The 24,683-nt window shown below is 40.2% G+C and overlaps 1 protein-coding gene across 6 annotated transcripts in view; it reads right to left on the reverse strand.

Annotated features, from left to right (window-relative positions):
* The window catches only part of RASGRF2 (Ras protein specific guanine nucleotide releasing factor 2), a 129,201-nt gene that overhangs the window by 43,643 nt on the left and 60,875 nt on the right, over window positions 1-24,683 (reverse strand). For 4 of the 6 annotated variants that reach the window (XM_021380890.1, XM_021380885.1, XM_021380889.1 and 1 more), the window contains 5 exons: window positions 22,414-22,496; window positions 21,308-21,556; window positions 20,633-21,021; window positions 17,380-17,508; window positions 14,718-14,807 (listed from right to left, as the gene is read on the reverse strand). In XM_021380890.1, coding sequence (XP_021236565.1) covers window positions 14,718-14,807; window positions 17,380-17,508; window positions 20,633-21,021; window positions 21,308-21,556; window positions 22,414-22,496 — 940 coding nt within the window. The remainder of the gene's footprint in view (window positions 1-14,717; window positions 14,808-17,379; window positions 17,509-20,632; window positions 21,022-21,307; window positions 21,557-22,413; window positions 22,497-24,683) is intronic. The other 2 variants (XM_021380887.1, XM_021380886.1) reach the window with 2 other exon arrangements.

The following is a 24,683-nucleotide window of genomic DNA, read 5'->3' on the forward strand; positions in this document are numbered from 1 at the left end:
TTATGCCAACATACTGAAAACCAACTAGAAAAAGACAAAAATTCTCTGGTTCTACTGTAGGTACGGATACTTAGGTACAAACCCAAAAAGAAATAGATACCTTTTCAAGGGTTGGCTTGTAACCACTGATATAATTTGAAACCTTTAGTACAGTAATAACACAGAAGTACATTACTCTGTTATCAGTTCTAAGCTCTAATTCATATCTACCCTAAATAGCCTCCATACTTCACTGCCTTCTCCAGAATCTGTTTTATGAAACATAATGTTGTAATGCTGAATTATTATTCCTCTGTTCAGAATTAGGGAAATACAACCTAAAGAGTATAACTAATATCCTTGAATGCGGAACTAAATACTCCTATCAATCTGTGTGCAAGATAGTAGCAACTGAGGAAATACTATATATGATTAAAGCATAATTTATGTTTCTACATGCTTTTCTATTTCAGAGATCAATAGGATCCCACTGGAGTACATACAATCACTACTTTGCTTGGCCCATCTCTCAAGACACATTATACAGTTAAAGCGCCAAGTGCCCCAACCAGGCAAAGCTATGAAAGCTACAGTGAGTCCCTCCTCTTGTCACAATCATACTTATAACTACAGACACACAAACATGCACATAGGATCTCTTTTGTATCATTTGGTACAAAGTGTCATTCCATTACTCCAATTAGTGCTCATGCAAAAACAAACAAAACAAAAATATTATGACAGTGGGGAGTGGCTAAGAGTTGAATGCCTGTAGAACACCACCACTGGTCACGACCAAAAATAACCTCAGCAGCTCTCACTAAAAACTTCTGCTGAACTTTCTCACGACAATTTTAGTGTTTCTAAATAAGCCATCAATCATAATCAATCTATGCCTCTACATGACCCACAGTGTAATTTGGGTCTCTATGGAACATAAATTACTACTTTTAGCTGATTGTTATCTGTCCCATAAATAGTGATAGAAATCAAAGCAGGACTAATGTGTGTCAAACTCAGAATCCAAAGGACTCATCTGGCACAAGTTCAGTACTTAGCTTTCAAAAGATGCATCATTCTGGAAACCACAACTGCAATTTACAGAAGTCCATTTCTGTTAGTTACTGCTGCTACGATTAGGATACATTACTACAGACAAATATCTGCAGCAAATCTGGGCAGACAAAGACTTTCCATATACATTTCAATGGCTCATCTTCGCATCAAAATTTTCATAGAATCATAGAATGGTTTGGGTTAGAAAGGGCTTTTAAGATTATCTAGTTCCAACCCCCTGCTATAGGCAGGGACACCTCCCTCTAGACCAGGTTGCTCACAGTCCCATCCAGCCTGGCCTTGAACCCTTCCAGGGAGGAGGCATCCACAGTCTCTCTGGGCAACCTGTTCCAGTGTCTCACCACCCTCACAGTAAAGAGTATCTTCCTAATCTCCAGCCTAAATCTACCCTCTTTCAGTTTAAATCAATTTCCCCTCGTCCTGTCCCTACATGCCCTTATATAAAGTCCCTCCATAGCTTTCCTGTAGGCTCCCTTCAGGTACTGGAAGGCCGCTATTAGGTTCCCACCGGAGTCTTCTCTTCTCTAGGCTGAAGAGCCCCATTTCTCTCAGTCTGTCCCCATAGGGGAGGTGCTCCAGCCCTCTGATCATCTTCGTGGTTCTCCTCTGGACCTGCTCCAATAGCTCCATATCGTTCTTGTGTTGGGCCCCCAGAACTGGATGCAGTACTCCAAGTGGTCTCACAAAAGCACAGGAGAGGGGCAGAATCATCTCCCTCGACCTGCTGGTCACACTTCTCTTGATGCAACCCAGGATACAGTTGGCCTTCTGGGCTGCAAGCACACATTGTTCAGTCTTTCATCAACCGACACTCCCAAATCCTTCTCCTCATGGATGCTCTCAAGCCATTTTCTGCCCAATCTGAATCTGTGCTTGGGATTGCCCCAACCCAGGTGCAGGACCTTGCACTTGGCCTTGCTGAACTTCATGAAGTTGAGGCCCACCTCTCAAGCCTATCCAGGTCCCTTTGGATAGCATTCAACTGTTCAACCTCTAGCATGTCAACTGTACCACTCAGATTGGTGTCATCTGCAAACTTGCTGAGAGTGCACTCGATCCCACTGTCCACGTTGCCTACAAAGATGTTAAATAGCATTGGTCCCAGCAACAATCCTTGAGGAATGCCACTCATCACTGGTCTCCACTTGGACACAGAACTGCTGACCACAACTCTGAGTGCAACAATCCAGCCAATTCCTTATCCAACAAGTGGTCTATCCATCAAAACCATTTTTCTCCAATTTAGCAACCAGGATGTCATGTAGGACAACGGCAAAACGCTTTGCACAAGTCCATGCAGATGATGTCAGTTCCTCTTCCTTACCCATTGATGCTGTAACTCCATCATAAAAGGCCACCAACTCAGGCACGACTTGCCCTTGGTGAAGCCATGTTGGTTACCACCAACCACTTCATCTTTATTTTCCATGTGCCTTAGTAGGGCCTTCAGAAGGATCTGCTCCATGATCTTGCCACGCACAGAGGTAAGACTGACTGGCCTGTAGTTCCCTGGATCTTCTTTTTTACCCTTCTTGAAAATGGGTGGTTATGTTTCCCCTTTTCCAGTCAGTGGGAACTTCTCCAGACTGCCACCACCTTTCAAATACGATGGGTAGTGGCTTGGCAACTTCATCCACCAGCTCCCTCAGAACCTATGGATGGATCTCATCGGGTACTATGGACTTGTGCACCTTCAGGATCTTTAGATCGTCTCAAACCTGACCTTCACATACAGATGGCAGATCTTTCTTCTCCCAGTTCTTGCCTTTGCTTTCTGCAGTTTGGGTGGTGTAGCTAGACCTCCTGCCAGTGAAGAGGCAAAGAAGACATTGAGCACCTCAGTTTTCTCCATATCCCTTGTGACCAGGTCTCCAGTTTCCTTCCAGAGAGTGCCCACATCTTCACTGGCCCTCCTCTGATCATTGATATACCCATAGAATTTCTTCTTGTTACCCTTTATGTCCCTGGCTAGATTTAACTTTATCTGGGTTTTAGCTTTCCTAAAGCTGATCCCTGGCTGCTCAGACAACTTCTCTGTAGTCCTTCCAGGTAATCCATGCCCGCTTCCCCTTCCTGTAGACTTCCTTTTTGCGCTTAAGTCCAGGAGCTCCTTGTTGATCTACAGAGACCTCCTGGCATTCTTGCCTGCCTTCCGTTTTATTGGGATGCACTGTTTCTGGGCTTGGAGGAGATGGTTCTTTAACAAACACTGACTAACCTTCTTGGGCCCCTCTTCCCTCCAGGGCTTTATCCCATGTCATCCTGCCAAGCAGTTCCTTGAAGAGGTCAAAGTCTGCTCTCCTGAAATCCAGAGCAGCAAGCTTGCTGAGCACCCTCTTTGATGCCCTAAGGATTTTTTAGAATCATAGAATGGCCTGGGTTGAAAAGGACCTCAAAGATCATCAAGTTTCAAACCCCCCTGCTGTGTGCAGGGTTACCAACCTCTAGACCAGGCTGCCCAGATCCACATCCAGCCCGGCCTTGAATGCCTCCAGGGATGGGGCATCCACAACCTCCTTGAGCAACCTGTTCCAGCATGTCACCACCCTCTGTGTGAAAAACTTCCTCCTAACATCTAACCTAAACCCCCCGTCTTAGTTTAAAACCATTCCCCCTTGTCCTATCACTATCAACCCATGTAAACACACATACTCCTTCGTTTATACACTCCCTTCAAGCATTGGAAGGCCACAATGAGGTCTCCTCCGAGCCTTCTCTTCTCCAAGCTAAACAAGCCCAGTTCCCTCAACTTTTCTTCATAGGAGAGGTGCTCCAGCCCTCTGATCATCTTGGTGACTCTCCTCTTGACCCGTTCCAAGAGCTCCATGTCCTTCTTGTGCTGGGGGCCCCAGGCCTGGACCCAGCATTCCAGATGGGGCCTCAGAAGAGCTGAGTAGAGGGGGACAATCCCCTCCCTCTTCCTGCTGGCCACTCCTCTTTTAATGCAGCCCAGAACATAGTTGGCCTTCTGAGCTGCAAATGCACACTGCTGGCCCATGTCCAGCTTCTCGTCCACCAGGACCCCCAAGTCCTTCTCTGCAGGGCTGCTCTCAGGGAGTTCTTCCCGCAGGTTGTATAAATTCCTGGGATTGCCCCAGCCCAAGTGCAGCACCTGGCACTTGGCCTTGTTGAACCTCAATAGATTCTTGTGGGCCCACGTCTCCAGACAGTCCGGGTCCCTCTGGATGGCTTCCCTTCCCTCCAATGTATTGACTGCACTGCTCAGCTTGGTGTCATCTGCAAACTTGCTAAGGGTACACTCAATTCCATCGTCTATGTCACTGATGAAGATGTTGAAAAGCACTGGTCCCAAGACCAACCCCTGAGGGACACCACTTGTGACCAGCCTCCACTCTGACATAGAACCATTAATCACAACCCTTTGGCTGCGTCCAGCCAACCAATTCTTAATGCACCAAACAGTCCATCCTTCAAATCCATACCTCTCCAATTCAGAGAGAAGGACGTGGTGAAGAGACCATGTCAAAGGCTTTGCAGAAGTCCAGGTAGCTGACATCTGTCACCCTTCCTCCGACCACCGATGCCGTCACTCCACCATAGAAGGCCACCAGATTGGTCAAGAAAGGTCTGCCATTGGTGAAGCCATGCCAGCTGTCTCAGATCACCTCCTTGTCTCGTATGTGCCTTAACATAGCATCTACGAGGATCTGCTCCATGATCTTCCCAGGCACAGAGGTGAGGCTCATTAGCCTGTAGTTCCCCAGGTTTTCTTTTCTAGCCTTCTTAAAAATGGGAGTAATGTTTCCCTTTTTCCAGTCACCGGGGACTTCACCAGACAGCCATGATTTTTCAAATACGATGGACAGCGGCTCAGCAACCACATCAGCCATCTCTCTTGGAACCCTGGGATGGATATCATCTGGCCCCATGGACTTATATACATTCAAATGGCTCATTTACCAACTGGAGTTCCCTTATCCCGCGCCTTAGGTGCTGTCTTACTGGCCTGTGATCCAATACCAGGCCCAGGGCATCCATTTACCATCATCAGCCTCGAAAATCTACTGTAGTTTAAAGCCTTCTTGATTAAATTGGAAAGCCTGCTGCCAAAGATGGTCTTCCCCTTCTCTGAGATAAACCTCACCCTCCCCCAGAAGATCAGATTTCTCAAAACTAGTTTTGTGACATAAGTAGCCAAAGCACTGTTCACAAAACCACTCCCTTAACCATTTATCAATTTTCTTACTTCTATCAGCCCTTTCCCACTCCATTCCCCTAAGTGGGAGGATCGATGAAAAGACTACCTGAGCTTCTGAGTCCTTCACTGTTGCTTCCAGCATCCTGTAGTCCCTCTTGCTTCAGGTTGCTAACAGCTATGTCACTGGTGCCTACGTGAAACAGCAGAAGCAGGTAAAATGGTCTGTGGAATATAAAAGGTCTGGCAGCCTTTCTGTGACATCCTTGATGTGGGCCCCTGGCAAGCAGCAGACCTCTCTAAATAGCAGGTCAGGACAACAGGTTCCTCTGTATCCCTCAGAAGAGAATCATCCACCGCTATCACTCATCGCTTTTTCTTAGCTGCGGTAGTTGTTACACAACAGGGAGCAGGTTGGGCTGCCTTACTCAGTGCTAAGGACTTACCTGTTACTGTTTCTTTTTCCTTCTCAGTTCTGCAGAGGCACCTCAGGCTTTGAGGCAGGCTTCTTCCTCCCATTACTGTTTGTCAGTAGTCTTTTGACACTGACAGTCCTGTTAGTCTTTTGACACTGATTACTCTCATCTGCATTCAGTTGCTCTACAATCAAGGTTTATATCAGAAGTAATCAAGTGAAGTGCAATACAAAACTACAAACAAATTACAAAGAGCCTATAATAACTGCCTATAGTAACTTATTCCAAGCAGTAATCATGAATGCAAAAACAGCCAAGTCAAAATAACTGAGACGTATACTGTAAAATGATTGTGCCCATTGCTCTGTACTTTTCCATGACTAATGCAGGTAACTAATCCACTAATACACAACTGATTATCAGTAGAAAATGTTTTTTTTTTTTTTTTTTTTTTTTAAACACAGAGTTCTATGGCCACAGTTAAGAATGGAATTTGACATTTTCATAGACAGTGACACAATCACAGGACCACAGATTCAGAACTCATGAACTATATAAGACGCATTGTCTACAGTGCTGCTGCAGCTGCAAAGGACTGCCTGATCTCTCTTGCAGACATTGTAAGAGCTATGGAAAAGCAGATGACACCAGAAAATTGTCTGATAAACAGGCTAATCACTTTTATCTAAATAAAAACCAAGGGCAGTTTGGATTGTTTCTCTCAACCACCAACGTAGATCTATGAAAATTGAAGGAACTTGCCTTATATTTTCTCTATGCAAGAATAGATTTCATAGAATCATAGAATCCTTAGAGTTACAAGGGACCTTTAAAGGCCATCTAGTCCAACTCTGCTGCAATGAAAAGGGACACCACAGCTACAGCAGGTTGCCCAGGGCCTTATCCAGCCTCACTCTGAAAGTCTCCAGGGACAGGGCATCCATCACATCTCTGGGCAACCTGTTCCAGTGCCTCACCACCCTCACAGTAAAAGACTTTTTCCTTATATCTGACCTGAATCTTCCCTCTTTAAGCTTGAAACCATTTCCCCTTGTCCTAGCATAACAGACCCTGCTGAAGAGTCTGTACCATTCTTTCCTGTAGCTCTCCTTTAGATAGTGAAAGGCTGCTTATCAGGTCACCTTGCAGCCTTCTCTTCTCCAGGCTAAACAGCCCCAGCTCTTCCAGCCTGCCCTTGGGGGAGAGGTGTTCCACCCCCTGGATAATTTTTGAGGCCCAAATCACTTTTGTGATTTGAAGGATCACTGTTTGAGTGATTTTTAGACACATTCTTTGACAAGGTAGAAGTAGCAAAACACAGTGGTTTTAGGAAAATATTCTCTATCCTGAACAACGCTCAGGTAAACAATTCAAGTAAAAATTCATTTACCACCAGAGATGTGTCCAGGGAATTAAGTGAAAGGGACAGCACATAAGCAATTCATTTTTGAGAAGATGCTTTCAAACTTCCAGCTGTTATTTTAATTAGTCTTTTAAATCATTAAAATTATAAAGAGTAATACCATCATATCTCCTTACTAGCATGGGGCTTATTTTCCTGCATGCAAATCATGTTTGTCAGAAACACTCCCCCAATGACTTTTTTTTCCTACTTTTCTCACTTTCTCTCCTCTCCCTTTCATATGTATTTTAAAAAAACAAATGGTTATACTGAAGAAGCCAGGCCTTCCTGCCAACCACAAGCTTCCATCCCACTCCCATCCTCTCTCATAACATGTCACCCTGTTCTTGTGAAAAATGGTATATCCTTTACAGTGCAGATCAGCATGCTGTAGGAGGAGAAAGGCAGCTTTGCAGCATGCTGGAAACACCAAAGTACCCAACTTGAAATGGGATGACTGAGTTGCTGAAATAAAGCTGCTGTATTCATGACAAAGTAATATGTGCACGTTTTCTTGGGATGGAATATTTGCTTCTTGTCAAATGTTTGTTTTGGTCAGGAGATTTTGGGTCTCTAATTTAACTTGAAGAAGAAATACACTTCTCAAAATATATAGAGTATATAAGATTAATTTAAATTTTGAATCTAGGTTTTGTCAGTGCAGACTCACTGAAGCCCATGTTCAGTGGAATTGCTACAAAATAGAATGATCAATTTAACATCAACTATTTTTCTTAAAATCGTGTTAAATATTCTTGGTAAAGTAGAAATTTCTGTTTGCTACGCCACTGAGTACTCTTTGTTTTACTGATAATTTACCGAGTGCAAATCATGTCTGACCAGTCTGCTGGCCTATGATGAAGTGACAACTTGAACAAGGAAAGACAAACTGATGTCATCTACTTGGACTGGTCCGAGAGTGTCTAGGCAACATCAGTGTACCATGGGCCCTGAGGGGATGCAACCACGTGTGCTGAGGGAGCTGGCAGAGGTGACTGCTGAACCACTCTCTATCATCTTTGACAAATGGGAGAGGTGCTTGAAGACTGGAGGATAGCCAATGTCACTCTGGTCTTCAAAAAAGGCAAGAAGGAAGATCTGGGAAACTACAGGCCAGTCAGCCCACCTCGGTCCCTGGAAAGGGGACGGAATAGCTTGTTCTGGATGCCATCTCCTGGCAACTGGAAGAGAAGGTTATCAGGAGTAGTCAGCATGGGTTCACTAGTGGGAGGTCATGCTTGACCAACCTGGTAGCCTTCTACGATGTTATCACTGGTTGGGTGGATGTGGAGAGAGCAGTGGATGTAGTCTACCTTGACTTCAGTAAGGCATTTGATACTGTCTCCCACAACATCCTTATAATGAAGCTGAAGAAGTGTGGAATAGATGAGTGGATGGTGAGGTGGGTTGAGAACTAGCTGACTGTCAGAGTTCAGAGGGTTGTGACTGGCGGTGCAGAGTCCAGTTGGAGGCCTGCATTTAGCGGTGTTCCTCAGGGGTCAGTGCCGGGTCCGGTCTTGTCAAGGTCACTGATGAAGACGTTGAACAAGGGGATAGTGTCCACCCTCACCATATTTGCTGATGCTACGAAACTGGGAGGAATGGCTGACACACCAGAAGGCTGTGCTGCCATTCAGCAAGATCTGGACAGGCTGGAGAGTTGGGCAGAGAGGAATCAGATGAGATTTAACAAAAGCAAGTGTAGACTTTTGCACCTAGTAAGGAAGAACTACATGCACCAGTACAGGTTGGGGGATGACCTGCTGGAGAGGAGCTCTGCAGGAAGGGACCTGGGGTTCCAAGTGGATGACAGGTTGCCCATGAGGCAGCAGTGTGCACTGGTGGCCAAGAAGGCCAGTGGCAACCTGGGGTACATTAAAAAAAGCATGGCCAGCAGGTCAAGGGAGGTGATCCTCCCCCTCTACTCTGCCCTGGTCAGGCCTCACCTGGAGTAGTGTGTCCAGTTCAGGGCTCCCTGGTACAAAAAAAGACAAGGATCTCCTGGAAAGAGTCCAGCAGAGGGCCACAAAGATGATAAAGGGCCTGGAGCACCTCTCTTATGAGGAAAGGCTGAGCAACCTAGGTCTGTTCAGCCCTGAGAAAAGAAGACTGAGAGGGGATCTGATCGATATCTATAAATATCTAAGGTGCAGGAGACAAAGGGACGATGTGAGATTCTTTTCAGTGATGCGTGGCAATAGGACTAGGGGAAACGGCCACAAACTGAAGCATAGGAAGTTCCGCACAAATGTGCCTAAGAACTTCTTCACAGTGAGGGTGACAGAGCACTGAAACAGGCTGCCCACAGAGGTTGTGGAGTCTCCTTCTCTGGAGACATTTAAGACTCGCCTGGACGCCTACCTGTTCAACCTGGTCTAGGGAGCCTGCTTTGGCAGGGGGTTGGATTAAATGACCCCTAGAGGTCCCTTCCAGTCCCTACAATTCTGTGATTCTGTGACTTCTGTAAGGTCTTTGACATGATCCCACACAACATCCTTGTCTCCAAATTAGAGAGAGGTATTCGATGTATGGACTATTTGGTGCATAAATAATTGTCTGGGACAGCTGCATCCAGAGATCTTTAGTCAACAGTTCAGCATTCATGTGATCGGTGATGAGAGGTGCTCCCCAGAGGACTATACTGGGACAAGTTTAATATCCATATCAATGACATAGACAGTGCAATCAAGCTAGTCTGCAGTTGACACCAAGCTGAGTGGTGCATTTGATGCTTCAGAAGGAAGGGATGTCACCCAGAGGGATCGGGACAGACTTATGAGGTGGCCTGCACGTGGGTTGGGGCAATTCACAATATCAGTACAGACTGGCAGATGAATGGATTGGGAACAGCCCTGCAGAAAAGGACCTGGGAGTATGAAAAGCTCAACATAAGCCAGCAACATGCAATTGCAGCCCAGAAAGCCAACCCAAGGGCTGCATCAAAAGTATCAAGACCAGCAGGGCAGGGGAGGTAATTGTTCCCCACCATTCCACTCTTACAAGACTCTGTTTGGAGTACCGCATCCGAGTACAGGGTCCCCATCACAAGAAGGACAGCGACTTGTTGGAACACATCCAGAGGAGGCCACAAGGATGATCAGAGGGCTGGAAAAATTCTGCAAACACAAGCTGACAGAGTTGGGGCTGTTTAGCCTGGAAGGCACTGGGGGAGACCTTACTGCAGCCTTTCAAAACGGCTTATAAGGGGGCTAATTAGAAAGATGGGAAGAGACTTTTGGCAAGGACATGTAGTTGATGGGGCAAAGGATAACTGTTTTAAGCTGAAAGACAGGATATTTAGATCAGATATAAGGAAGAAACTCTTCACTTCGAAGGTGGTGAGGGACTGGAACAGATTGCTGAAAGAAGCTGTAGATCCCCCACCCTAGGCATTAATGCCAAGTTGGATGGGACCCTGGGCAGCCTGATCTGGTGGGAGGCATCCTTGCCCACGGCAGGGCAGTTGGAACTGGATGGTCTTCATGGTCCCTTCCAAACCAAGCCATTCTATAATTCCCCCAAAACAATACAATATTATTTTGCTAATTTGGCTTCATCCATACAATTATTCAAGATTTTAAGCAAAATTTCAGTCTCTTCTAGCCCCACTTTCACAGTTTATGAATATCAATAAGTATGAGGACCTGCATGCAAAGCAAACAATTTCAGTAAAAGAATGTTAAAAAGATGTTTTTTTCTTTGAAAATAGGTGCAAGATAATCTTACTTATCTTGAGGTTGTATTCTGATTCTGCACAAAACAAAGAAAAATAAAAGTCAGGGAGAAAAAGAAGCAGTAACATGTTAGAAAGGACTGAGCAAAGATAAAGCAGAGAAATTCACAAGTCCTAGAAGAAACAGATGAAATAAATACCCTTATTATATTCCACATAATAAATTGGTTTTTATATTGTTTTTATACAGTGCTATGCCATGGGTGCTATATAGATTACACTGATGTTACTCAATTCTTGTATATCCCATGACAAAATTTATACTGTTAAATTACAAATTATTGGTAAGTATTAAGGCAGGAATTTCCTCTTCCACAATGACAGTCTCTCTACTTTTTAGTGACACTGCCAACATTAAAGAAATTCTCAGAAGAGGAGAAAATCACTCCTAAAGAGAGATGGGGTTCACCACAGCTTATTGGAAGTCCACTCATTGACTATCCAACTCTCATTGCAAAGCTAAAAATAAAAAAAAGGAGATTGGCAGGACATTCATTAAGCTGAGACTGCTAAAAATAACTTTTGTAGGAACTTTTCTCTCTGTAGAAGAAAAAAGCAGATGTCGTAACAGAGCTGCTAGATAACCTCTGGGCTGATTATGGGAGCTGTCTGTGATTCAACCAAAAGTCAAGAACCACTTTTCTAGAGGCACGAACAAGAGTACAGAAACAGCTCAAGTAGCTAATGCCACTGAGCAATCATATGTTCTTGATGGCTCAGAGTTCATCTATCATTTCAAGAAGCATGTAGCTGAACAGAAGTCCTTAAAAGCAATCAGAGAGAGAGAGTCTGAGGAAATGGAAATGGTAATTCAGGATAAATAAAGAATACATGCCCCTTCATCAACAATTTGAGTTTATACTATTTTACATCTAGTCAGGAAAACTAGGTATATTACATTGTTCTGGGGAAAGATGTTCGTGTAACTTTCAGGAGAATTCTCCTCCCTTGCCAAAATATGAGCATTACCACAATGAAAGAAAGTTTGTAAGACTTTTGGAGGAAGACTTTACGTATCCCTAAACAGTTAAAACTGGAGGACAGAAAAGTGAGACGAGCTACGAGATCTTACCTTGGCAAAACAAGATAAAGCGAAACAAAGCCAGAAGTAGACTTTAGGAAGCAGTGATAATAGAAGTTACAGTGATGATTCTTATGTCCTAATATTTTCCCACATGCTCCAGCTGTTTTCTGCTCCTGGAGCTGCTTAAGTTTGCCTTTTTAGCCACTACCAATGACTCTCACTTGCCTACAGCCACCCACTTTCTAAATCAGCATAAATCTCTTTCACTCACAATGTCCACAAGATCCACAGACTTGTGTAGGTTTTGAACCTTCACCTCTTAGCTATGGCATTTGAAAAGGCAACAAATGCCTATTTAACTGTTCTGATGGCATCCGTATTTTTACAAAACTTTCTCAGCAACTCTTCAAGTCAACTCTTTTCTGAACTTCTTATGCACAGAAGTAATTTTACACTTCCAGTCTTCGACTGCAACCTCTTAACATTCCCTTGTTCTCATTCCCTCACCTCAAATATGAGATATCAATAGTATAAATAGTATTCAATACAAATTCAAATTCTGAATTTATATTGCGGCAGTAAAATGGGTCTTCCCTTCTTTGCTCCTTTTTTCTTTCCTAATCATTTCTGATGTTTCCTTTACTTTTTTTGGCTGCTGCTGAACACTATAATGGTCTAATAGAACCATGCATTATAATCCTCATTATATCATTATAATCATTATACTGTTATAATCTCAAATCTGAACAATAATGCTCAGTACTTTCACATGTAAAGCTTGAATTGTTTTTCCTCACATGAATTCACATATTATTGATCAACACTGGATTTCATCTTATGTTTTATTTATGTTCAATGTTGGACTATATTAAATGGCATACTTCATAATATCTGCAGCAAGGAGATAATGGACTAATTGAAAAAAGCAAAAAAAAAAAAAGATGAATCTCATCCACTACCTAGACCCAATTCACCGAATGAGACAGGAGTCCAAAGGGGATAAGAAAGATGTCATTAAAAAACTCCATACAATTCTGATAAAGTATGTAATGGGAAGAAATAAAATTATTTGAATTACTCTAATTTGAACTATACACCTCTCAAATTGTAATACCACCTGTCTTTAACCTATGCAAGATAAACAAAATGCTAACATTTCAAACACTATGCTACTAATTGCATCAGCAGGTTCAAGTTACAAAGCTGGTGATTCAGGTAAGCTGTGGTTTGTAGCCTGAAATTCACATATTAAGTCCAGACGGAGAGCCATGCCTCCTGACTTCCCAAACTACACTATTTTCTTATCAGTTTTCATGCAGAGACTTTTGTTTTTTACACTGGCCAGTAAAATAGCCTTTTATGCAGAATTATCTTAAAAAGCAATACAAAATGTACTTATAAGAATATTAGAGATGTATCTTTTTTTCAGTGCTTTGAAATTCCTTCACTCGATGCAGTAACTTTAGATGTTATTTTCTCTAACACTTGTCTGATAAGTATTGAGAATCTGCACTTCAAAAATACAAACTTGCGATTTAAAATTTTATTGGTCCTAGTGGATAAAAACCAGTCTTTTTTTTTATTTTTATTGCATTCTGTGAACAATTTGTAAATACACTGGAATTAATTCATAAAATAAAATATGTCACTGAATTCTTGGTAATGTTTATTTTCAAAGGCAAACAATATTCTTCACTTCAAAAAATTTTACTAAATACCTGCTTGTGTGAGGCTCACAAGGATTCTAAAACTGGATGTAACTTTTGTGATCATCCAAAAATCAAACGAAGTATACAAAATTAATAGGAATACACAACCATTCTTGTCCAGAAATGTTGCATAATGTCTACTCACTCAAAGAAAACAACCACAGCTATAGACATAGCAGATAAAATATGACAGATATAATATTAAGCAATGTAAATATAGTTCTAATTTAAGTCAGCAAGAAAAGTGATCATTGGTTTATACAGTGATCATCCAAAATATTGATGAACAATTTGGTTATCTTAGAGTTCACAAAACAAAGGCACAAAGCTTGCAACAATTTCCTAAAGGTATGTGGTAGAGTACGAAGTCCTCATTTATTTAAGATTCATGTTTATTCTAAAAGCTGTTACTCAATACATTCCCATTCTTTCCTTCTTTCATGTAGACATGATGAAGGTTACTGACGATTCCCCAGAACAGAGTAGCACATACACAAACAGTCTAAGAGATAATTTTACTATTTGGTGACAAATTTCTTTACAAATTTTCAGACTGCCACAATACAAAAGCTAGCAGTGTGGTTCCACCTGAACACCCTATCTTAAGGTGTTCTTTTCAGTCATGTTTATGGGTCAATTTCTTGTTGAGCTGTTGATGTGCAGTAAATATAGGCTTTCCATTAAATTTGAAAATGTTTTTTGTAATGCGGAAGGCTGTAATACATAAGGATTTCAGCATCAGGTTTTTTTCAAGTAAGAAATTGTTGAATGGATTTCCTTCTCTTTTTTTTTTTTAAACTTATCAATTTATTGTTTCAAGTTGCTTTTTATTCTAACTGAACTCCATATTCAAGTCAACTGAATCATGTAATCACAATTCCAGCACTTCACATTGTTTTTGTGAAGTAAAACAATGTTTGAGTTTCTCCTGTAAAATCTTACAGGGTTTATTAATGACCTCAGTATTGTAATTTTTGCATTTAATACAGTTTATCATAATTTCAAACAGCTTTCAGAAAAACCTTTAAATTAAATGAGTTACATTACAAATACTTCATACTGGCCTCAACTGGAAGCCAAAGCTCCAGCCAAGACAAGACACCAAGCAGATTAAAGTAACAAATTAGAGGCTATTTACGATTCAGGTAAATAAATTCCTAAGAAATATTTCTCTTCTGAGACCCACGTATCTTAATGTTTGGTACAGTACATTTTTCTTACCTGGTGGACTCCCGTGCCCTGCTGCAGCTGTAGCAATAGCAAAAGCAGATGCAGGAGAAACAGCACAGTGACTGTTGTCAGCAGTTTGCACTATGAAGAGAACAGATGGAGAAAGCTCATGTCTTTAATTTTTTTCAGGTAAGTGATGGTGATATTTGAAATCTTCGCTAATATTCATACACTGTGAACATTTTATATTTTCATTGCCATTGGATTTTATATTAAAGGAAATAAAAATATCACCATGATTTCTGCAATTTGAATATTATTTCTAGGTCTGTTCAATTGATGTTGCTATGGAAAAAAATTCTTAAAACATTGCTAAGGATGAGGAAAAAACATGAACCTAACAGAACAACAAAAGTAATGGTACAGACAGTTTACTAAAACAAAAAATAAAAATAAAAATAAAAATAATAAAAACAAAAAAATAAAAATAAAAATAAAAATAGTAATAATCAGATGAGATTTACAGATTTTCCCAGCTCATCACTTGAGTACAGTTTTGCAAAATTTGTCACATTTCCTCTTTAGGGAGTTCTGTTGATGCTGATTCTGATTAGTACTCAAATAATATACTACTGCTCCCCACAGTTTCCAGCTCCAGAGTCTTGCCATCCCACTGTAACCATGGCCAAGAGCAAAAGATTACTAACAGTTTAGTACTGAAGTATCTCAGTAAATTATTAACAGTAGAAAAGGCTCTGCTCTTCTTTCATTTTTTTTTAATCCCAAGTATCAAACAACTGCCTTGAGATCTGGTTTGTGTGAGAAGACAGCATTTTAAGTGGATGGAGCTCACTGATGGATCTCACAGCTCTGTTCACGTTTTTGAAGACTTGTGAGAGGTACTTGAGGAGCTCCAGCTCTCCCTTTACTTCTTCAACAGAGCAGTTTATTCGAATTTTGGAACAAATCATTTCCTATCATCTGTAAATCTTCAGTTTCACACAAGGTAGCTCACACAGTCATTTCTGAATGATAATAATGGGTATTGTGTATTTCATGACTACATACTGTGTCCAAAATACGCCTCCTTAGCAGCTGAAAAAATCTGTATAGGTCTTGCAAATTTTGTGTGAATAAGACTGATTCAGTATTAGTTCTGAACTTGGGTACACCCTGCTCAAGCTGTTAAAGAAAATTTCATCATACACAAAGCACCAACATGCTTCCAAGTCTCCTGTTATTACCATATAGTTCTCTCCAGAAGTAGTAACTCCTATTTATTTCCATGGAAACTAAAACAGAGACAAAGAGCACAAGAACCCTATTTGACAGAGCAAATTCTCAGCTACAAAACACTAGTTTTCAACATGGTCAACACCATTTTTGCCAGCAATGAACAAGAACTTGCATGCCAGCCTTGTAAAAATCAGCAGTAGTGGAGATGACCCACAGTTTCACAGCTGCTGACAGCATCACTGCTAGGAAAATGTTGCTCACGCAGTCTATCTTTCATTGGCCCAAAGAGATGAAAGGCAGAAAGCGTCAAATCCAGCCTGTTTACAGTCAGTGATCAGCAATGTGCTCCACAGTTATCAGACTAGTATGGGGCCTGGTATCATCATGCTGTAAGAGAAAGGTTGTCTTCTTCTCTGGCCTGGCTCCAGAAGTTTGAGCCTTCAGCTTTATCAGTGTCACAAAGTAGTTTTCAGTAGTTGATGGTTTGTCTGGGTTCCAGGAAATTCAGATCAGTCACCTCTTTCCTATCCCAAAAGACCATGCACATCGCTTTATCTTCTGGGACCTACATCTTGAACTTCTTCTTCAGTGGGGAATTCACAAGTCACCACTCCACAGTCTGCCATTTTGGCTCCAGCTCACGGCTGTGACACCACATCACATCATCAGTAAAGATGTGACCCAGGAAACTGTCACCTCCAGCCTCATATTTGTTGAGTAGGTCCTGACAAACTTGCATACAGTGCTCTTTCTGTTTCTGTGTCAGCATTAGTCACCTGGCTCCAAATTTGTGATATTCTCATTTTGGGACCATTGTTTCCAATGTACTGAAGCCGATACTCAGCTACAAACAGTCCCCTGACTACAGTTTGCTGGCTCACATGGATGAACTAATCAACACAGTCTTCACTTCGTGGTGTGACAGCTGTATGTGGCTGTCCAGAATGTGGCTTGTCTTTCACATCGCTGGTGCCACTGCAGAAATGCATCAGCCTCCCCTCACTGTGCTCATATCTACTTTTTGTCTCCAGAGACATTCTGCAATCATGGATGTATGTCAATAGGTGCCTTTTTTTTTTTTTTTTTGCATGGAGGAAGGCAATGCTCTTCCATGTCAAATATCATTCCATCAGACTGCTCCTCTGCTGCTATTTGTCACATAGCAACAAAATGTAACAGAATACTGGCAGGAAGGTTCAAACTCTACTATCATACCACCACCAACAACACATCTGCCTCTGACATTGTGGGACACCATAATAAAAAAAGTAACCATTACTTTTGGAGCAGCCCTCATATATTAACTGAGTGGTGTAATTCACATTTTAATGGCTTTTATTTTTACATTCAAGAAATCAGGAAAACACAAGCAAAACACATTATTGAATGACTGTGAATTTCTAATATTTTGCAATGATTATGGCTGCATTATTTAAACTCTTGAAAGTTACAGAGGGCAGAAATTTCAGTTTCTTACCTCCTGGTTGACGATAGCGGAGATGACGTGGTGTTGAAGGGGATCTACATGGGGAAGGTTCTGTGGTATCCACTGCTGAGGTGCTTTCAGGAATAGTCCTGTCCACTGACACTGATTCTAGAACTGCTGCTTTAAAAGAGAACAGATGTTAGTAATGGGATGATTGCTCAAAATTTACAACACATTAAGAGGCTTTTGGGAGAAAAGGTATGTGGCTTTTTGACATGCTTTTTTGAAGTACAGAGCACAGACAGGATAGTTTGTTTGAGATACAAAAACGGTGCAGCTCTGAAGAGAATAAAGAGTATGCAAGTGACTCAGAACTCTCAGTGTATGAACACCAAAAGACAGAAAATCTGCAAATAGTCAAATTTGAGCAATCTGAATGCAATGATACAAAAGAATTTGTGTGCCAAAATGAGTTTCACTGAAAAGCAATATTTTAAAAATGGTCATTAATTAAGAACACTTTATACCGATGCTTAAATGCCAAATTTGATACAGACAAAATTATTTATGTTTAATCTACATTCTATAGTTGTTATGTAATGTTACATTTAAATGGTACTGCCTTTGGAACTCGCCATGCATCTTCTTTGCTAAGAAGATTCAGCAATAATTATTATCTGAAATGGAAGCTTTGTACCTATGACATAACCACACAAAAGCTCATCAATAAAGAACTTAGTGAAAAATGCAAAGTTGTCAGTTTTAAAAAATAGCTTAGTTATGACTGCAATTTAAGTCAGCAGAACATGCAATAAAATATATATGTAATAAGGGTACCTGAAGTAACAAGTTTCATACGAGTTCAGGAGAAAAAACCCTTGATGGTTTACTATCTGTAATCAGAAAACTGTCTAATAAAATGACCAACAACACTGGAGAGCTGATTAGTCTGCGGAGAAGTTCTTCCGTTAGAAGCATACTAAAAGAAATGGTCATAACTTCAGAACAGCTGAAAAAATACTTCCTTAGCACAGGAAAACCAAGTATTTTAAAGGGCTGATAAAATATATTTTATATTTGATATTTACAACAACTGTGCCTTCAGTGTAAGTACTATAAAAATATAAATAAATTTTGATAGTGGGGGAAGGAAGCGAAAATTCTGGAATATAAATGAACCACATTCAAAAAGAACAACCACCACCATAATGATAGGTCATGGGAAACTGAATTTGTACAGCTATATTGGATTTACAATAAGATACCTTTTTTTTTTCCTGGAAATTCTCAAGTACCAGTGCAATAGCATTAATGATTACAAGGTTGTGGCTCCTGATAGAGTAGAACTTGTCTCCTTACCCAGAAAACTTCAGAAATAAAGAACCATGCTTGAATGACATGGAAAATGCAGATCAGCATTCTGTAGTTCTCCTGCTACTCACTTCCATTCTCCTTGAGCAATTTCTTTTTAAAGTTACTCCTCTTCTTGGACATGCTATAAGCAGCCTTGTGATAAAAGGACTTTCCCCTGGAGAACAAAGCTAGATAGTTGCAAATTCCTCTAAACTGTGTGCAAACTGTTCAGCAGGAGATCTCCAAAGGGACTAGAGACAGCCATTTAGCATTTATATGAGATTCTTGCCATTTCCAAATGTTCCCTCATGCTGCCCAGGTGACACTTACAGCTTTGACAGACTGGAATGCAGTACGTGAATACTTCTGCAATAATGTGCAGTGCTAACACTAGGTCAGAATAATCTATTCTTCAGCAGGCATATACTTAGCGTATGACAAAAAATACTACATCTAAGACTGTAGTTACCTGTTTACATTGAATTCACATTAACACCTGGCCTATATTTTGGAACGTGCTGTCATATAGATTTGAACATGGCTACCCTAGTGTACACAAATAATTTGCCCTATTCTATACAGTAAATACTGTATTCTAGAAATAGTCTGTTATGTAATTCATCTAAAAATATCCAGTATATAGAAATAATGTTTAAATATAACAGCCAACCAGTATTTTATGGAAGCATAAACAGTACACAAGCACATGCTCTTGGCATGCTAATGTGGGTATACTGCCTGATGAAAAGATTCTATGTTGAACAACACACTACACTGTAAAAATAATGCATCAGTAAGAAGGAGACATAATGCTTTGATGATATTTTTCTTAATTTACATTTGGCTATCATATTCTTCTCTCCTCTTTGATTTTATCAGTTACCACTGTTGCAGTGTCTGTAAAGAGTCTGAGCTACGTTCTGCTCATATTTAGTCAGGTTTTAAGTCAGTCCCTGGAAGACCTCAATTCTAGGAAGAAAATAGTGATTTTGCATTTCCTCATCTTTTGCTTAATGTAACAAGATAAAAAATTATGGTATGTTTTTATTCCAATTCAGAAGACCATACCTCCATTTCCAAACAGCAATAACTACTCACCCTATGTGTACCCTATGGAAATAGAGCTACTTTATTGCTTTGTCTTCTATTCTCTGCCCAGGGAAGTGGTGGAGTCCCCATCTCTGGAATTATTTAAATGCTATGCGGATGTGGCACTTAGAGACACAGTCTAGTGGAAAGCTTGTAGCGTTAGGCTGATGGGTGGACTTGATGATCTTAAGGGTTTTTTCTAACCTAAATTATTCTGTGATTTTATATGTAATGCTCTCATTCTAGACACCCACAGTGAGGTTTGTATCAACTAGCTTTATTCCTCTGAAAGTAGTACCTATTCTAAGGTGCCTTACAAAAGTCGACAAGCATTTGCACAAGAGCAATTCATCTTTTTTAGACATCTACCTTCTGGACTGATAACAATCAGATGATATGAATCTTGCTAATGCATCCAGTGCATACATAAATTATTTGGATTAGCAACTAAATCTTTCTGGAGAACTACCCCCGTTTTTTATATCTGTTTCTTTTTAGCTTAATATTTTACTTCACAGGACAACTTCAACCTCAGGAAATGCAACTGGCATCAAATAAATCTTTTTCACTTTATCTGAAACATTCTGCTGGAGTGAAAACAGAAAAACAGACAGGTCCACTCTGGCATAATACTACGCCTACAAAAAAGGAACAACAAACAGGAGAAACACATCACAGCCACTACAAAAGAAACAGACAGCAGTGTATTTTATTCCACAATACATGTTACTGTGATCATGGAAAAAAAAAAAAAGAAAAAAGAAACAATTGCTCTGCAGTAATCTGATAAAAATTAAGCTTTCATTTGAGACTGCTCCATTTACCCAAAAGTAACATTCACTGTTCTGTAGAAATAGAATACCTCTTCGAATGCTTCTCCTCAGCTTGTTACAGAGGTCAATGCGAGGGTTCTCCACGCTGTCCTCTATGGAGCCAGGGCTTTGCTCAGGAGAGGAGGGCCCTTTGCTAAGGTCCAGAGGTACTTTGCTGCCTGTTGGTGGAGGAGAGGTGGCCGGACTATAGTTTGAGGTAGGACTGCTTGCCACAGATGAAGTAGAGAGATCAAGGGCACCAATTCTTGAATTCAGTGGTGAAGTCAATGACAATTTTCGAGTTCTGACAGGTGAGGATGTTCTGGAAAGTGACAAGGGAGGGGGAGAAGAAAATTTGCGACAGAGATGTGGCGACTTTGCGTCAGCTAGGTACTCTCCTCTGTTGTTTTGACTGGTAGCAAAAAATAACTCCAAAGCCCTGAGAGCAAGAAACAAAAAAGCAACATTGTTGTAATAAATGCAAAACACATTTAAGTGAAAACACTTGCCAGCAAATCCATGAAGGCAAAATCTTCACTTAGACACTTAGACCTCTAAGCTCAGGCAGAAAACTGAGACAGACTTACCTAAAAATATACACCTTATTTACAGAGTAAAAACTTTCCAATTATTGACACAACTAAAAATTATGGTTAAAAACAAACAAATGATCTCCTAGTAATTCTGTAAGAAATTTATCACAAAAGACAAAAGACAGTGCTCACCTAACTGGAATGGAAGTGAAAGGCCGTCTGTATATGTCTGAAAGCTTTTCCAGTACAACATCTGCAGTAGTAAATATGCGGTAAGTATGTAGGAACGTATTCAGGAAATCAATACTCAGAAATCGCAAGTCTGTTAGCCTCTCCAAAAGGCGTTCAACACTTGCGTAACGGATCTGAGGTACTTTGCAGGAATTCAGAGTTTTGCTGAAGCAGATATCAATGTCATCTCTATGAAGACGAGCATCAGACCTACACAAAAGTTAAAGTAGAACATTTCACCAAAGAGGAAGAGTGATTATGGTACAGTACAGGTATCACTTCAGCTACTCCTGTCAGTATAGAACTAGGAAATACATACTGTGTTCTTTTATTTTATCAACACAAGCAGACTCTTAATTTCCGGAGAAACATGCTGCTGCTGCGATCTTGTTCTATAGGGGATCCCAGTGAAAGTCAGTAAAATTAAACCCTGAGCTAAACTTATGGCTTCCTTCACAGTTAGCGCCTGCTCCCAGGCTCCAGTAATTACTTTTAAAAAAAAAAAGAAAAAAAGAGAATAGATGTGAGGGTGAAGGAAGCATGTTTATGAATAATGATACTACCTTGATTTGATGTTAAAATTTCAAGATTTCTTTTTTTTCCCCACAGAAATAGGAGAAATGGAGAAAGGAAAAACTGTGGCTTTGGAATGCTTTGGAAAGGCATACTTGTTTGCACTCAGTGTAGGTTTACCAAACATTTAAAAACACATTCAATAAAATGATGAGTGACAGGACAGAGAATAAATACATAATACAGAATTAAACTACTTATCCAAACCATAACTTACTGCAGCTTCAGAAATAACAGAGAAAACTGAGCTGTGATCCCATATAGTCCAACACTGTGATTTGAGAACTGGCCATTTTCAGTTATCCCTACTACTTCGAGAAACAGATTTAAAAAACAAAAAAAGAATTGGGATGAAGAATTAATTCCATTCAACAAAAATGGGGGGGGGGTAAAGGCTTTATTTTTAAAAGACACACTTTCTTTTGTTAAAACTGTTATTAAAAAGCAAACAAACTAACAAATTTTGTTCACTGGGAATAAAATGACTCACTTACTTTATCATATGTGGCACAGTGACTTTAGAATTTTCTTCAAACACTATGGTCATTAAACCATTGCACCTTATGTTATCAATGCACTGTGAAAATAAATATTGAAAACTGTTAATATCAAAACACACTGCAAGGAATTAACTTCTATGCTGTTAGTGTCACCATTAGCATCACTAAAATACAGCTTTCACAGAGTCTGAATGGACTAGCACAAGGTATTCTCATAAAAGAAGAGCAGTGACAAAGGAATTACAATGCATATGATTCTCTAGTCTTCTTCCTTTGATTTGCAAGACTCAAGTCTACACATCTTTACCAGCAAGCTCAGAGAATTCGGCCCAGAATTTTTTTTTACATGTCTACATCTTTTGAGTTCTAAATAAAATAACCCTGAAGTTCATTTGAAACTGAATGATGTTAAATACCTCTAGCATCTCCTGAAAAATCAGCACTGGAAGAAAGTTAGAATATTATATATATATGTATATATATATATATATATAACATAGAGAGAGGGACAAATAGTTTCTGAAAACACACATCTACTGTAAAAACAAATTCAAATGGTGCTATTATTTTGAAATACAGCTATGAAGTTACTGTCTGAGAAGTCCATTGCAAACTCTTGTATAAATGTTTCGGGCTAGGTATCAGGAGGTGTAAAGACACTTCTGGGACATGTTCATAGCACACATTAGTTTGAAACTACAGGCTGTCCTGTGGCTAATAGAAGTTTACAAGTTAGGGGTGGTTAAGCTGTTATTCAAGCCTCAAAGTAGCTCAGCACTGGTGGTAAGTACAGCTTAAGGCCTTTCAAAGAGCATTTTCTGCTGTTTCTAATTTGTATTCTGATGTAGTTGAGATAATGCAGCACCAAAAACCCTGCTCTTGGAAGTCAGCAGTCTGCCAGTATTTAAGGCATTTACAGTCTGCAACAAGTATCTCATACATACTGCAGAACTCCTGCTTTTATACCACCTTCAAATTTTATTTTCAACAATTAAATATGTGCAGACAATGCTTTTTCTTTCAATAAAAAAGAGTTTCCACAGTTCTCATATACATTTACATTGAGTTTAAGAATCATCTGTTGAACTTGAAATATCTCGTAGCGAAATAACGACTAATGTTAGATCAGTCAAAGAAGATTAGGAGAGGCCTTTTATAGTCTTTATGATTTATGTAACTATATGCATTTTTAATTTCAGATATTTAACAATGGTTTGAAAGTTATAATAATTCACACTATGACTTTATCAAATTGTAACTTTAAAGCAACGAAAAAAAACCACATATCTAATAACAACTCATAGGTTCCCCCAGGTGAATTTTAAATGTTGCAAAGAAGCTCTTAGCATGAAACTGCCTATGGTGATTCAGCACTGTTTTCATTAGACTGCATAGTCCTATCATTTATCAGTTATTTGACAGATAAAATCTTTCTAGTGAAGGAATCAACGTAATAGGGAACTAGGGCAAAAGGGCAAGCTTAAATCGGAACAGAGGAGACTTCTTCAGCAGCAACAAAAAGAGTGTAGTTTTCATAAGAAGTGTATGACTTGGATGAAAGGAATATAAATCTAAGCAGACTCACTAAGAACACGTAGACAAATAAGACTTACCTTCCATATACATATGGGAATATGTAAATTAATAAGATATGTAGAATTTTAGACATCAAGACACACTGTATTGTTGAACTGAAACGGTATGTATACATTTTTAGTTGCAAACCTTGTTAGGAGAATACCTCTTAAAAAAAAAAAAAAGAAAGGCTTTCTACATTCTCTTTCTGTTAGCATAGTTCCTGTGTTCTCCTTGAGGGCTGCAGCCAGGGAGAAAAAGGAAAAAAAAGCTTCTGGGCAAGCAGTTCATTATTTTTTATGACAAGGTTGCTGGTAATGGGCTCAGTCAGAAAAACAATTTTGTTTTCAGAAGGCCAGTGGTTCCAGTTCTTTAGAGGTTCAGTAGTACCACCACAGCTTCTAAAACGCCCATGGTGTTTGAACAGGGTCTTGAGTCCTTCGTCTTTTACTTTAAGGCGATGTCCACCCCTGCAGATGACACCAAGTTGGGAGGAAATGTAGATCTGCCTGAGGGCAAGAAGGCCCTTCAGAGGGATCTGGACAGGTTGGATATAGGCTGAGGCCTGTGGGCCAATAGGCAGAGGCCAGTGGGATGAAGTTCAATAAGACCATGTGCCAGGTCCTGCACTCTGGCCACAACAACCCCAGGTCTGAGGCAGAGTGGATGGAAGGCTGTGTGGAAGAAAC

Source organism: Numida meleagris, chromosome Z (genome assembly GCF_002078875.1).
Source record: "Numida meleagris isolate 19003 breed g44 Domestic line chromosome Z, NumMel1.0, whole genome shotgun sequence".
Lineage (NCBI taxonomy): Eukaryota > Metazoa > Chordata > Aves > Galliformes > Numididae > Numida > Numida meleagris.